Source organism: Schistocerca nitens, chromosome 9, assembly GCF_023898315.1.
Source record: "Schistocerca nitens isolate TAMUIC-IGC-003100 chromosome 9, iqSchNite1.1, whole genome shotgun sequence".
Taxonomy (NCBI): Eukaryota; Metazoa; Arthropoda; class Insecta; order Orthoptera; family Acrididae; genus Schistocerca; species Schistocerca nitens.
This window is the reverse complement of record NC_064622.1, coordinates 273,704,068-273,719,456: the sequence shown is the minus strand read 5'-3', so window position 1 is coordinate 273,719,456 and position 15,389 is coordinate 273,704,068. Positions and strand designations below refer to the sequence as shown.

The 15,389-nt window shown below is 37.3% G+C and overlaps 1 protein-coding gene across 1 annotated transcript in view; it reads left to right on the top strand.

Annotated features, from left to right (window-relative positions):
* Positions 1–15,389, top strand: part of LOC126203461 (protein suppressor of forked) — a 149,973-nt gene that overhangs the window by 101,465 nt on the left and 33,119 nt on the right. Inside the window, exons 6-8 of the mRNA XM_049937778.1 lie at positions 6,904–7,137; positions 7,599–7,790; positions 8,653–8,844. Coding sequence (XP_049793735.1) covers positions 6,904–7,137; positions 7,599–7,790; positions 8,653–8,844 — 618 coding nt within the window. The remainder of the gene's footprint in view (positions 1–6,903; positions 7,138–7,598; positions 7,791–8,652; positions 8,845–15,389) is intronic.

The window sequence follows — 15,389 nt, the reverse complement described above, 5'->3', positions numbered from 1 at the left end:
GGTGTGATCATTCTTAGAGGACCTCAGAGCATCAGTAGGGATGGGTGGTTGGACTGGTAGCCAATAATTGTGCGTACCAAAATTGTGACTAGTGGGAGAAGTGAAAATGTACACGAGATGTACGAAAGAATGCAGCAAGCTTTGAACAGTTGGAGAAGAGGATTTTGCAAAGATACAAAAAAAACAGAATAGTGCAAGATATTTTCAGCAGCAGTTGAACACTATTGTAGAGAGACATGGGGAAACTATAAGATTTCACAGACAGGATAAGGAAATGTAATGAAACCACAAACAAGTTAAGATAGCATGATACGACAAAGAATGTTTTGCTGCAAGAAGCTAAGCAAAGGGCACTCGATGCTTTTCTGAGGGGATATCAGATATGTCAAAGCACCAAAGCATCTGTATTCTGCTTTTAGATTAGTGGTGGATTTTGAAGAAATTGATGTATCAACAGGGGTATGAGATGGACGTGAGAAAATTTCTGCAAGCATTAAGCAGAAAGGGTATTTACAGAGGCAGTGTTGCCAGCTACAGGGAAATAGAGGAAATGGAAGATATCAGCAGCAGAATTTTGGTAATGGACAACAAGGGTTGGTGAGAAGGTGGTAAGCAGCCAGGGAATACAAAGTCCATCTAAAGGTGTTCATGTTAAAATTAGATGCAGCAAATACTTATGCAGAGTTGGAGGTGCGGTGAGAGGTGTAGAGTAGAAATTTCTGTTGGACATACGGGCGCATGTGTGGGTTGCCAGTAGAAATGTAGTGGGTTGAAGGTAATGGAACCCGCTGTGCTATAGGTTACATGGATAGTGATAAAGAGACCATTGGGGTCGGCAGACGTGGATTTTCGTGTAGGGGCTGCCCGGCGTAAGCAGTCTGTGGAAGTAGTGTGTCGCATAATCCCAATGTTAGACTTTTTGTATCAACATTGTGCTAAATTTTACTTTCGGCAACATAGAGTAGAACTTAGTAGAATGACATTACAGCTAGGGGAAGCTATTGCCATTGTAGTACTTCTGTGAGGGTTGTCTAGTATATTGGACAATCCATTTGACCCACATACAACTGCACCAAGGCCTGATTCACATAATTGTGTGCCAAGTGGCACCAGGAAGTCACTTTGGGTGAGTGTGGGACCTGATCTACCTGAGGGTATGTTTTGTATTGTAGAGCCTTTGGAAGATAACAATATACTCGATCCAACAAGGTGTTTCATTAAGACAAATGTTGTGCATGTGCAGGAGAGGTTTGACTGGTGAGTGGTACCCATAAATATGGATAATTTTTCCACTGAGGAAGTGAAGTTAGGAAATGGGATGTTGATAGTGAGCTTGGACATTCTGCATGAGGAGTGTGAACCACAAGCAGCTGCAAGCTGCCATGAAACTGCATTATATATAGGAAAGTGGAGCCCCAAGTGGAGTGGAGAGAGAAACAGATAAATCTGAGAATTTACTCTTTCCTTGCAATCTGTTGCCAGCATGCCCATGACACAACACAAAAAACTAACATAGTATGAAGCACCAATGTGTCAGAAACCATATTGCATACCTAGGTATTTCCAGCTGGTTATGGAAGACTTTATTAACCAGCAGTTAGCTGATGGGATAATAAGAGATAGTAGTAGTACATGGGGTACAGGAATTGTGATTGTACTGACAAAGTATATAGATGGTTATAGATAGTACAGGGTCTTCCTGAACACAAAGATTGTTACAGATGCATACCTTGTCCTCAACTTTACTGAGACCATTGGTAGCTTGGGACAATGTTGGTACTTTTCTGTCATGGATTTTAGGAGTGGCTATCATCAATTGGAGGTTGTTCCTAAATACTAGCCAAAGATAGCATTTTTGGTTCCATTGGGTTCAAAAGAACGCAGTTTTGATTGAAAGAGGAGTGCTGTTTTGATTGAAAAATGCACCTGCAACATTTCAAAGGTTAAATGGTGTGTTGAGAGTCTTTCTTGTCTTGTTTACTTAGGCTATATCACCATGTTCTAAAAAGACCTGAAGTAGCACTGACTTCGTCTCAGGAAGCATTTATGAGACAAAGAGTTGCACATCTGCTGTTGATCACAGAATAGATCCATTTTGCATTCCAAAGGGGTAAGGTATTTAAGCCATGTAATTAGTAACGATGGCATGAGGAGGGACCTGAGGCTTGTACAAGCTGTAAGAGAATTTCCAGTGCCTAAGTTGATTAAGGAACTGTAGCCTGTTTGGGGATTACTACAGAAAATCTGTGAAAGGGCTTACTGACAAAGCATGCTAACACATGGAAACAAGTGAAATTCTTAGGGACAGAAGTGTGTCAACTCTGAGAGTGAGTTTTGACATCCAGCCTAATTCCAGTATTTTCAAACTTCAGAAGGAGATTATCATTTCATGTGACCCATATAATCATACTTTGGGGTGTGTTTTAAGCCAGGAGATTAATGATGAACTGAATCCTGTAGCCTACATGTCAAGCCAGCTGAATGCAGCGGAGAACAACTATTCAAGCAACGGATGAGATGAGATTTTGACCGAGATTTTGACCCCCATTTATGGTGTCGATGTATTTGAGATGTTATCAGTACAGGAAAAAATTTTTGGTAGTGACCAACCACACTGTTTTGAAGGTGTTGATTGAAACTGAAGGACCCATCCAGTAGGCTGAAAGATGGGCCCTGAGATTTAATGTGTTCGACTGTTAAGTGGTACACAAGCCAGGGAAGAAGCATAAGAATGCAGATGCACTAAGAAGAAAGGTGGCAGTAGTGAAAGTTCTGGGTCATGGTCTTGCGAAGTGGTAGGCAGCGCAGAGCTCTGACAGTGACTGTAATCAGTAAAAAGCGCAATCACAGATCAGCATATATGACTGATTGTTGTGCAAGGACATGAGACTAGGGTAGCTGGTAGTAGTACCAGAAAATTTTAAGTAGTAGTTTTGAAGGAAGCACACGATGACATGTTTCCTGGTCATGGAGGGTGCAGAGCAACAAACCAGAGAATGGCGGAAAGATACTGGTGAAGAGGAAGGAAAGTGAATGTGGATCAATATGAGAGGAATTACATTTAGTGTGCACAACAAGTTGACTTATATCATAAAAGAGAACTATTGCAGAGGCTAGCGGAAGTATCAAAGCCATTTGAAATATCTGTGGTTGATGAATTTGGACCATTCAGGTGTTTACCAGCAGGAACCACTCTGTAATAACAATAATAGATCAATTTTCTCAGTACATGAGAATAGTTATTATGCCAAACCACCAGGTAGTGAAGTTGCACAAGGAATAATTAACTGGATATTGAGGTTGGGAGTTCCAGATGTGATGCATATGAAACAGGTATGAAGTGTTGGTTGTTTGCATGAGAATAAGTTAAGAACTAGTCTCTTAATCCACAGACCATTGGTAGAAGGTAATGGGTAGGTAGAAAAATTGGGGAAAATGTTAAGATACTACATGAACGCACACCATGGTGATTGGTGTACATATCTAAGTTACATTATGTGAGCCTATAATTCAGAAGTACAAACGAATAGAGGATTGTCTCCATATGAGTGGTATTTGGTCAGAAAATGCCATCATCGTTCAATTTTATGAAGGCAAAGAAAAGTAAAGATGGAGGGTTGGTATGGGAATTTGCAAAAACAGTGCAATAAATGTGGAAATAAGTATAGAAGGCAAATACAAAGGTGTTGGAGAAGCAGAGGAATCAGTGAAATGCATGACAAGTTTATCACAGTATAAAGCTGGACAATGGGTGATGTTATCCAGTCCTTACATGCTGAAAGGGAAAACAAAGTTAATCACTTGGTATCAATGAAAATAATCCATTTTTTACAATATAATGTAATTTGACAGATTAAAAAGTCTACTCACCAAGCAGTGACAGGAGAAAACAAAACACACACACACATTGAAATATTACTGTATCTCATTGCTACCGATCAGAACCCCTCGGAGAGCATTAAAGATAAACACCAGTCCTAACTCCCCAATTGTAAAGTGACCGGTTTCCAAATTCCATACAAAAACAACCACTATTTCAGTATACATATAATTCGAAAACGATGCTTTGCTGATTAACATTGTTCTTATGTGAGAAACATAATATAAATGTGAAATTAATACTGTAACTAATCGAAAGAAATGTAGCACATGGTCAGGATGTACCAGTAAACCTATCATTATAAAATTACTACAACAATTTAAATAGAACATATAAATAAAGCACGTTAATTGAATCTCCGATATATGTTAGCACTAAAATTCAGGCACTAGTTGATTTGTTATAAACAATTTTAGAAATGTAATTGTTACCTGTAACATAATTAGTCAGAAAATGTTATATTAACTCGTAAACTAAGTTGAAAATAGGTTCACCTTATTCAGCACTGATATTGTAAATTTTTAGCAATGTGTATCTCATATTCGGTTTAACTTTTAATTGTGATTTTACATAAAATTGTAATTTTCATTGTAGGTAATTGTTAACAAAAGTATAAATAGAGGTCACGCAGGCACCTTGGGGCACTCGTTTTTTGGCTAGGGTTGCGAGCAAATGTATTGTAGGCTCACTCGTTTGTTGATTGTTGTGAACACTGTGTCGTTTGATGTCAACTTTGGGCGCATGTGATGTAACTGGTACAGTTCACCAGGCTCAGACACCAGAGTCCTGGAAATATATTGGTGTTAAAACTGCACTGTACTTTCTAATTTATTTGGGAGTCTTCCGCAATCCTTTTCATAGGCTGCACAGCAACAAGATGAATTCAGGAATTTTACAACACCCCGAGAACTAAACAACTCTCACTGTTGGTAGAAACTAGAATTGACGTGAAAACAACAGCACATCGACGGGGTATTTCACTCAAAAGTCAAAACATTTGCAATGCGGAGGTGGGAAAATATAAACATCTCAACACACACACACACACACACACACACACACACACACACACACACACACACACACAAAGATGTTACACATGCAAGCTTTCAGAGCCAGTGGCTCCTTCTTCTGGCAGAAGGGTTGAAGTGGAAGGAAAAGGGGTGAAGGAAAATGACTGGAAAGGCTTAGGAAAAGGGGTAGGGTTCAGGAAAGTCACCCAGAACCTGGGTCAAGGGGGGCTTAGTGGATGGGATGGGAAGGAAAGACTGATTGTTGGAGACTGAACTGGGCAAGATTTGAAAATGAGAGCTTAAAGGCAGAAGACAAGGTAATATCTAACAGAGAGATTACTGCTAAAACGTCATGTAGAGTTAACAAGAGTGAAGACTTAAGTGCATTGTATGTGATAAAGGTGGGAGGGGATGGTGAAAAATAGACAGGTCAGAAAATGAAAGCTGTAGAAAACTAACACTGAGTGAAGAAAGGAATAGGGTGAAAAATAGACAGGTCAGAAAATGAAAGCTGTAGAAAACTAACACAGAGTGAAAAAAGGAATAGCTACTGTGAAAAAATGCTGAGACAGAAGAAATTAATGTATACTGAGGCCTAATGGGTGACAAGTTATAAGTTAGAATAAAGGGACATAGGTAGTGGATGTATACTGACAACACACAATATCCTGTTCCAGAACATGCACTAAAATATGACAATCATTACCTCAGTGCCTGTTTCACCACACATTCTTTCTGGATTCTTCCCCCCAGACACTATTTTCTCAGAAATCTGAAGGTGGGAACTGGTGCTACAACATGTCCTTTGCTCCTGCCATCCACCTGGCCTGCCACATAGATCTGCTAGTAGAAGTTATACTGGTTCGAAGCCATGGCAGGACAACAGCAGTGAGCACCGAGTCCCTCTTCGGACTTAGTGCCAGGGTGTAGCTGGTCTTCATAGGTCAACACCAGCAGCACAGCTCACTCCTGCTCAGTGGGCAGCAGAGTGCTCCCCGTGCACACCAGTAGTCCACAGTCAATGCAGAAAAGGGCAATTCATTGTGATGGGTTTCGACAGCTGGATGTTGCTTGGGGCCATAGCAGATAGAGTAATACCGCTGGTGTGGGGATTGCATAAAGAGACTGAGGGCTTGGAGGAGTATCCGTGTCAGCATTGCAGGCACCCAGCCCAGCAGACTTCAGAGGCCAGCCAGTGACTGACTCAGTGTGTCAAACAATGCAGATGTTTCAATAAATATCTTGTTACACTTGGGGCTGCCTTTGTGTGGAGCCTCCTGGGCTCCACCTCACCACCACCCATTCACACCATCCTGACTTGTAACCACCCCACCCTTACACTGAGGGTGCTATACAATATACTTAATGTACCCCCAACAGAAAAAGTTACACGGTATAGGCCAGTCAGCATGCAGGGCAAAGGGAATAGAGCCACATCATCTTCACTACTAAGTCGAATTCAACAATGAAGTTCGTTGTTTAGGTAACAACAAACATTGGTGCTCCAAAAAGGGGGTGCCTCATCTTTCTGGAAGATGAAATTCTTGAAATCAGCAGTCAGTTGTGAAAACATCTGCAACTGCAACATACCAAGATAAGAGGTACCTGTCAGTCTTCTCACAGAAGGAAAAGGCCCCTACAGCTTCATCCGTGACACTGCACAGAAAACATTAGCCTTCAGCGAATCTTGTTCTTGTGCTGCAATTTCATGAAGGTTTTCAGTGCTCCTCACTTTCATATTGTGGCGATCTACCTTTCTGTATGAATGGAAGGTCTCACATTTCCAACACAGACAAACTCTTTCCTTGATATGTCACCACTTTGTCAGGGCATCGTCATATTTGAACATTTAATACTTTGCAAAATATATAATGTTGAAAACAAATGAATCATTTATAGTAACCCTGTGTTTATGCATGGTAGGTTAGGTGACAACGGTGTTAACTGCTAAAACAGGCATCATGCCTCCTTTACATTATAACTGCAAATAATAGTGTCTTATAATTACAGGTTTATCAGAGAGGGGTAATAAATCCTATGGTGAATATTGAACAGTTGTGGAAGGACTATATTAACTTTGAACAAAACATTAATCCAATCATCGCAGAAAAGATGTCTATGGAACGTAGTCGTGACTATATGAATGCTCGCCGTGTAGCGAAAGAATTTGAAGCGGTGACAAGAGGTCTAAATAGGAACAGCCCTAGCATACCTCCAATGGGCCATCCAGAAGAGTTGAAGCAGGTGATCCTCTTACTTGATTCATAATTTAGCTTTAGACATGAAAAAGTGAAGGCACTTAAAATTATTTGTGATAATAAGGTGTATGTGTAGTATGTTTGATTATAACTTTTATGTCACTTTTGTTTATCTTGAATTTCAATGTAACACTATCAATTTGATGAAGTCTGAATCTTAGTCAGTTCATGCTGCTTCAAATTTTGAGTGTGGACTATGTGGTGTTTGTAACAACAAGATGATATTTTATGGACCATCACTGTTGTTTTTAGTATATAGATGAAATTCATTTTTGGAAAAGTGCGTACTGTATTGTTGTAGATGTTTCCTTTGGCTGGTATGAGATTTGGTTAGAAACACAGTGATCATTTTTCAAAATTTGCCTGTTGCATTATTATTTATCTTTTCCATTCTGCATACCTGAGAATATATAGCTTTATTCTGTCTCTGTCTAAATTATTTTTCAGGTTGACCTCTGGAAGAAGTACATTGCATGGGAAAAATCAAACCCTTTGCGAACTGAGGATACTACTTTGATTACAAGGCGTGTTATGTTTGCTTTTGAACAATGTCTTTTGTGTTTAGGACATCATCCTGATATCTGGTATGAGGCCGCACAGTTTCTTGAGCAGAGCTCGAAGCTTCTAACAGAGAAAGGGGTAAGTTTGATAGAAAGTGGTAAGTTTGAAGTTATATATAGTGGAGTCCATTTTTGTGAGCAGGAATAGAGAGAAGAAATAAATATGCATGAGATATTTACATGGTAAATGTTTCATAATGTAAATTTCAAGATGCAAAACATCTGCTGTAGATGGATTTATCATGATATTTTACTTATTAATTAATTATAAATGAATGCAACATGTTGGAGGACTGTAGTATTTGTACTGGAATTTACTATCAGCTTTTTAAAAAGCACCATTCAGTATAGGGCATGCATATATGAAGTGCTGCAATAACAAGGATATGGTCCATGGGGCTTTGTAGTTTGATTATTAATGATTTCAACTTACTTGTTTACATAGAACTACTTAGTCACTCCACCTTTTTGTATCTAATATGGTGTAATTGTCCTCAGTTCACAGAGCTTGACCATAGAGCTCCCTGTTACCCATACTCATTTTAACTTTTGTAATATGGCACCACGTATTCTACCAGAAATCTCTCTGTTTTTTTTCCTACAGTTGGGAATTAAGTATTAAATATTTGCTCAATGTCATAAGACTTTGAAAACAAATTTACTACATTCAAGTGCCATAATGATTGTTATTTAATGGTTTATGAAATATATTCTTTCGCATGGCAAATCTTAATTTCATGTTTTAATTCTGATACAGTATCCAGTCAGTTCTGGGTTTAGTAAATGGAGATGGCGCATGAATAAAAGCCTGTGACGTATTAGCACAGTGCAAAAAATATTTTACAAATTACTGTATGTAAATGAAAAGTATTTTATATAATTGTCTCACTGAGCGTAGATAATATGACACATTAATTTCACAGTAATTGTTTATTGTTCAGGATGTCACAGCAGCAAAACTGTTCAGTGATGAAGCTGCTGCAGTATATGAGAGGGCAACAGCTTCTTTGTTGAAAAAGAACATGTTACTCTATTTTGCTTATGCCGATTTCGAAGAAGGAAGACTAAAATATGAGAAGGTGCATCAAATCTATGGTCGTTTTCTTGAGATTCCTGACATTGACCCAACACTGGTAAGTGGTAGAGAATCAATGTTGCGTGTAGTTTCTTTGCTTTTTGCTATTTTCCAGAGATTTTGATGGTTTAAAGATAGATTTAGAACATTTATAATGCATTTTTCCAGTATTGTATTTTCTTAATTAACGTCATATATGTTGTTGAGAATTGTATTGAGTGAATTATTACATTGTACATGATACCAGAAAGTTCTTGCAATGAAATAGGATGAAGATGCCTGCAGATAACTAAAATAGTGTAGTAGAATTAGGCCTTATTTGCATATGCTTAGTTGTGACACTTTATTTGGTACAGCAGTTTATGTGTAGTAGATGAAACTTTCTGAAAACTCTGCTCCATAGCTTTTAATCATAAAGAAGAGGTTACTGATTCTAAACCTGGCTCTGCTTTTGCTTTGCTTAAATGTATTCCACATGAAGGACAGTTAGAAAGTGCAGAATCTAGTATTTTGCAACTGTCAAATAAGATGCATGGAATAGCTGGTGAAATCTTGATGTAAAATAGCTGCTGCATTATAGTGTGTCAATGTGAAGCGTTCCACCCAGAGAGAGGCATCAGTCTTCTCAGTGTCTCTCTGTCACGCCTCACACTCCAGCTGTTGCATACCATGGTATCTGGCAACACACGTATGAGCACGACGGTGGACCACTGTTTCTGCTTCTGACTCTCCCTAATAGAATTTATATGCTTGGGAAACTATTTCTATTGCTTCTTAACATAATACTTGCCATGTTTATTTAATATCACCAATAATGAACAAGACAATGGCTAAGTAACCTCACCATACCTAACTAACATGAAAATAAATGTTAAATGTTCTACGTGCAGCCCAATGCACTTGCTACAGACTGATGTGGCAGAATGACACTATTATCTGAAGTAGTTCGAGTCTCGGTCGGGCACACAGTTTTAATCTGCCAGGAAGTTTCATATCACATGGTACATTGCTCCTTGCCACTGCTCAGTGCCCCACCACCTGACTTCTTATGTGCATATTACTATAGCTACTTGCTGCTCAAAAGTAAATGCGGGACAAAATGTTTGGGGCATTTTAAAAAAAGAGTCCAACAGATTTTGTTGACATATTTAATACAGTAGATGATACCTGTGTCCATAACTTCAAGCCAGCAACAAAACAGAAATCAGTCAAATGGGTTGCAAACTAATAACCCTTTATCTAAAAGGAAAAATGAGGTTCAAAGGTGATTCTTTTTGTTAATTACCTTCTGAAAGGTAAAACAAGAACTAACAAATTCTATGCAAGGATGTGGAAAAGTACATGAGAAGTCACCTGAACTGAAAATAATAATATGGAAAAGTACATAAGAAGTAACCTCAACTGAAAATAATAATAATAATATTATAATAATAATAATAATCTCCCATTAGGACAATCATTGTGCCCATAAAGGTGCTTCCATTTGGCAAAACTGTTGGATTTAAACTGAATTCATCAGATTTGGCACCATTTAACATTCAGTTATCAACACATCTGAAGAAATGTATGGCTGGAAAATGCTTTGATCCCAGTGAAGAGTTACAAAAGTCATGTGAATGTTCTACAGACCTCTCAAAATCATATTTTACGTATGGGATCTACATACTGGGACAGCATTGGACAAAGTGCATTGACACTGAAAGGGATTGTAGTGGAACACAAGTTAAATTTTTTACCTAAAAAGTACCACCTTCACTTCTAAGCAGAAAAAGTTCTTGTTGTACATGTGTAGCATGTCAGAGAGAGAATTTGGACAACATTGTATTGTATTGTATATTTATTGGTCCTGTGAATCATACACTGTACAGGGGTACATAATGATATAGGACAAGTCAAATAATTTGCAATAAAGTTTAACATAAAAACTTGTATATTTTTTAGTATATAGCAATATAACTCTAACATATGGGAATAACGTTTCACAAATACACAAATAAATTTTACATGCACACATTTCATACTTTCGGCCTTGATTATGCAGACACACACATACATGTAATAGACCACATACCATACACAGATAAATCTACATGTACACATTTCTTATTTTGGCCTTAATTGTATAAACTATTTAAATTTTTCACATATTTACATTGTAGATAAAAATTCATCAACACTATAGTAGCAATTCTGTAGCAAGTAGTCACTCACAACAGTTTTGAATTTATGCATGCCAGTTATTGCCTTAATTTTTTTAGGTAGTTTGTTATACAGTTTTTTTCCTACTTGCAAGGGTCCTTTTTGTTTTAGTGTTGTATGTAAAAACTGCATATGTAAATCTTGATTATTCATTGTGTTGTATGAATGGATATTTTGGTTTTTTGGAGCAATCTTGGTATTTTCGTCTATGATTTTCCTTATAAACATTATTGTTTCTAGGATATATAGGCATGGTAATTGAAGAATATGAAGCTTTTTAAATGAGGGTTTGCATGAAGGTCGAGGTGCTGAGCCTTCCATGGCTTTTATAATTCTTTTTTGTGCAATAAAACAGCTTTTGCTAGGTGGTGAATTTCCCCAGCAAATTAAACCATATCTTAGTAGTGATCCTGCTTGGGCATAGTACACATTTTTTTTATGGCTTGCATTGATGTGCATCCAGCAAGAATTTTTATACTATAACAAATGGTATTTAATTTACTACATAGGTGTTGTGTGTGTGTTTCTGCCATCTTAGGTTATCTTGGATCCAAACTCCCAAAAATTTGGTGCTATTTACAATTTCAAGTCTTTTGCTTAACAGTTCTATGGTTGCAGTTAAAGGCTTTTGTGTAGATGCATAGTGTTTGTTTTATGTGTGTTTATTATTAAGTTGTTCACTGCGAACCATTCTGATACATGTGAAATGCTCTTTCTATTTCATTTTGGAGCTCATCTGGGGTCTTTCCTTTGATAAGTATATTTGTATCATCGGCATATTTAATGTACTTATAGTTAGGGCTGGATGGTTCCAGGTCATTTACAAAAAGCAAGAACAAGATTGGTCCCACCGTATTTAACACACTGTTTTTCTGATTGATAGGAAGTTAAATTTTTTCCTTCTTTGTACAAAACTTCAACTATTTGGTGTCTGTTTTGTAGATATGACTTTACGCACTCTAAACGATTAGATGGCTGTTGTAGACACTGCACTACAGAACTTTGGTAGAGAAGTTGATCTTTCCAGCCAAATGGCTAACCTGTTCTAGCTACACTATACAACAACAATGGGAACAGTAAAGACAAGCAGGAGGCTTGGACATAGGGAACTGTCTACAAGTTCTTGGTTAACTACAAATTCGAATGATCTTTCCGTATTTTGTCAGACCTATATTGATCCAGTTCATTGTTAGCATTCATCGAGAAGTTTGGAGAGTTGTTTTGTGCTGACCAACAAATATCAGTGTTTGTTTCAAAATATATGTTTTCTTGGAATTTGTCCTGTTGGCATCTCTCTTGTGAGCAATAAGCACAAACACATAAACGTGTTTTTACACACACACACACAAACACAAAATCGTACTTTACTAAATTTGCTTTCAAAATCCCATTGCATGTGTAAGAACAATTTATTTTATTTAACTTTCTACGTGTAATAGGTATTATTACATACATGGGCAGTGGGAGGATATTTACATGTATGTTATTTATACACAAATATGATGCTTTCCATATTACATAAAGATGGAAAATTGTGTACTAAATACATGTGTGATATTTATAATTATATTTACCGAAGTGTATCATTATGTTTATAAGACAAATTCGTGTCAGCTCCATGTTACATGGGCATTTCAGTGTAACCCATTTTGAAGTGAAGTGAAGTGAAGTGAAGTGTGGTGTGTGTAGTGAAGTCAGTCTATTTGCTGTTAAAGTGAGCTGTCTGCTGTGCTATAGAAATAGAGCACCAATTCCAATGTCTGTCTAGATCTGTAGCACACTGTTTTCTCAGAGAACATCAAACAAATCTGTTCCTTACACAATCTTGTTCAGTTATACAGAGGGGTCCAGGAAAATGTAGACTCTCTTTGATCAAAGAGGTCGAAAAAAATTAGCCAACTAGTTGCAAACAAAAGTTCATTTAGCCCTTGATCTAGGTTTTGATGTTTCTAAAAATATATTCTTCTTCAGGAGTGAGTCCTAAAAATGAATATATGAGGGGGGTATAAAAAAAGTATTTTTTAAAAGCTATATGTTTTAAAATTGTTTCCAAAGCAATCTTATCCTTGTCAAAATACTCTCCGTTACAACTGATACATTTGTCCCACGGTGCCTCCACTGTTCAAAACATTTTTTGTAGTCATCTCTAGAAACAACTGACAGCTCCTTCTGAGTTTTTCCATTGACTTCCTCAATGTTGTCAAATCAGTGTCCTTTCATGCCTGCTAACAAGAAAAATTTGCATGGAGCCAGGTCAGGCAAATAAGGTGCAGCAGAACCGTGCCAGTTTTAGCCAAAAACTAAGTAACAGAGATGGCTGTGTGTGCAGGTGTTTTTTCGTGGTGGAAGAACCAGTCTCTTGTCTCTGCAAATTGGGTCTTTTTTGACAAACACTGTTGCACCATCTTCTTAAAATTTCTTAGACGGTCATCAGTTGTCTGTTGATAGTCTGTGAGCACAAGCTCTCGAATTTTTTCAATATTTTCCTCGATTTGGGCAGTTGATGGATGTCCAGAATGAGGTTTGTCATCAACCAACATGTCGCCATTTTTAAATCGAGCAAACCACTTGTACACTTTCCCTGTAGCATCATCTTGGTAAGCTATTTTCAAGATTAAAACAGTTTCAGCAGCATTTTTACAGAGTAGAAAACAAAATTTTAAAACTGCATGTTGTTCACATAAAGTTGCCATCATAAAAATGAAACAAGATGAAAACAGCGCCACTGAAAACAATTACTGTAAATGAACAGAACAAGCCAGGTCGACAACACAGGCAGCACTGAATTGGCAATGAGTTGCACTATTCCCACCTAGTGGCAGAAACGTATACTACACAAGCTCCACCGATGGCAGTGTTGTTCGCCTTTTTTTTTTTAACCCCCTCACACCTGGTTGCAAAGTCAGTCCTTTGTACTCCTGTTTTAATTTTATGTTGACAAGAGCATTACATTTGCGCATTTATTCTGACATATGCTGAATATAATTAATCTGGCTGCTGTCTTAAGCCATGGCATGTGATGTTTCTGGTTTTTATATCAATTTTATATATGACAAGAGCCACTCAGCTTCAGGTAATGTAATTTACCACCATGTGATGTAACAAGTTCACCTCATAAATATTTTTCTGTTATTAATATTTAGATATGTATGTAAAAATAGTTTGTAACCATTATATACATTTTAGGGTCAATTCCTTCTAAAGAAGATACTTTTAAGAATATCAAAACCTAGGTCAAAGGCTAAATAAACTATTGGTTTGCAACTGATTGTCTGATTTTTTTCAACCTCTTCAAATTTATACAGTAGCTGATTCACCATGTAGCAGGACATCCTCCTCTAGCATTACCTTTCCTCAACAGCAGTTTTCGATAACAGTATTATTTTTTGAATTTTGGACAGATCACTATTATTTCAGTTGCTTTTCTGAAAACTTTCATGTAGTTTTATACACAGTATCTTATATTTCAAGCTAAAGTTTTATGAAAATGAATTACTTTGTAAAGTCTTTTAAGCTCAGTGTCATAATTGATAACTATTAGTTCTGAATGTATGGTTAAAATAATTTTTTTTAGAAACATTTGAAATTATAAACTATTGACACACTAAAATTTATATCATCATTTACGCAGTACTGTATTGGTTACTATGGTTATTTCTGGATTCATTTATGAAATAATAATCAAAAGCAATAATGTAACAAACAAGTAGAAATTCATTTGTTAAGAAAAATTGTTAACACTTTGTTGTTGTTGTGGTCTTCAGTCCTGAGACTGGTTTGATGCAGCTCTCCATGCTACTCTATCCTGTGCAAGCTTCTTCATCTCACAGTACCTACTGCAACCTACATCCTTCTGAATCTGCTTAGTGTATTGATCTCTTGGTCTCCCTCTACGATTTTTACCCTCCACGCTGCCCTCCAATGCTAAATTTGTGATCCCTTGATGCCTCAAAACATGTCCTACCAATCGATCCCTTCTTCTAGTCAAGTTGTGCCACAAACTTCTCTTCTCCCCAATCCTATTCAATACCTCCTCATTAGCTACGTGATCTACCCACCTTATCTTCAGCATTCTTCTGTAGCACCACATTTCGAAAGCTTCTATTCTCTTCTTGTCCAAACTGGTTATCGTCCATGTTTCACTTCCATACATGGCTACACTCCATACAAATACTTTCAGAAACGACTTCCAGACACCTAAATCTATACTCGATGTTAACAAATTTCTCTTCTTCAGAAACGATTTCCTTGCCATTGCCAGTCTACATTTTATATCCTCTCTACTTCGACCATCATCAGTTATTTTACTCCCTAAATAGCAAAACTCCTTTACTACTTTAAGTGTCTCATTTCCTAATCTAATCCCCTCAGCATCACCCGATTTAATTTGACTACATTCCATTA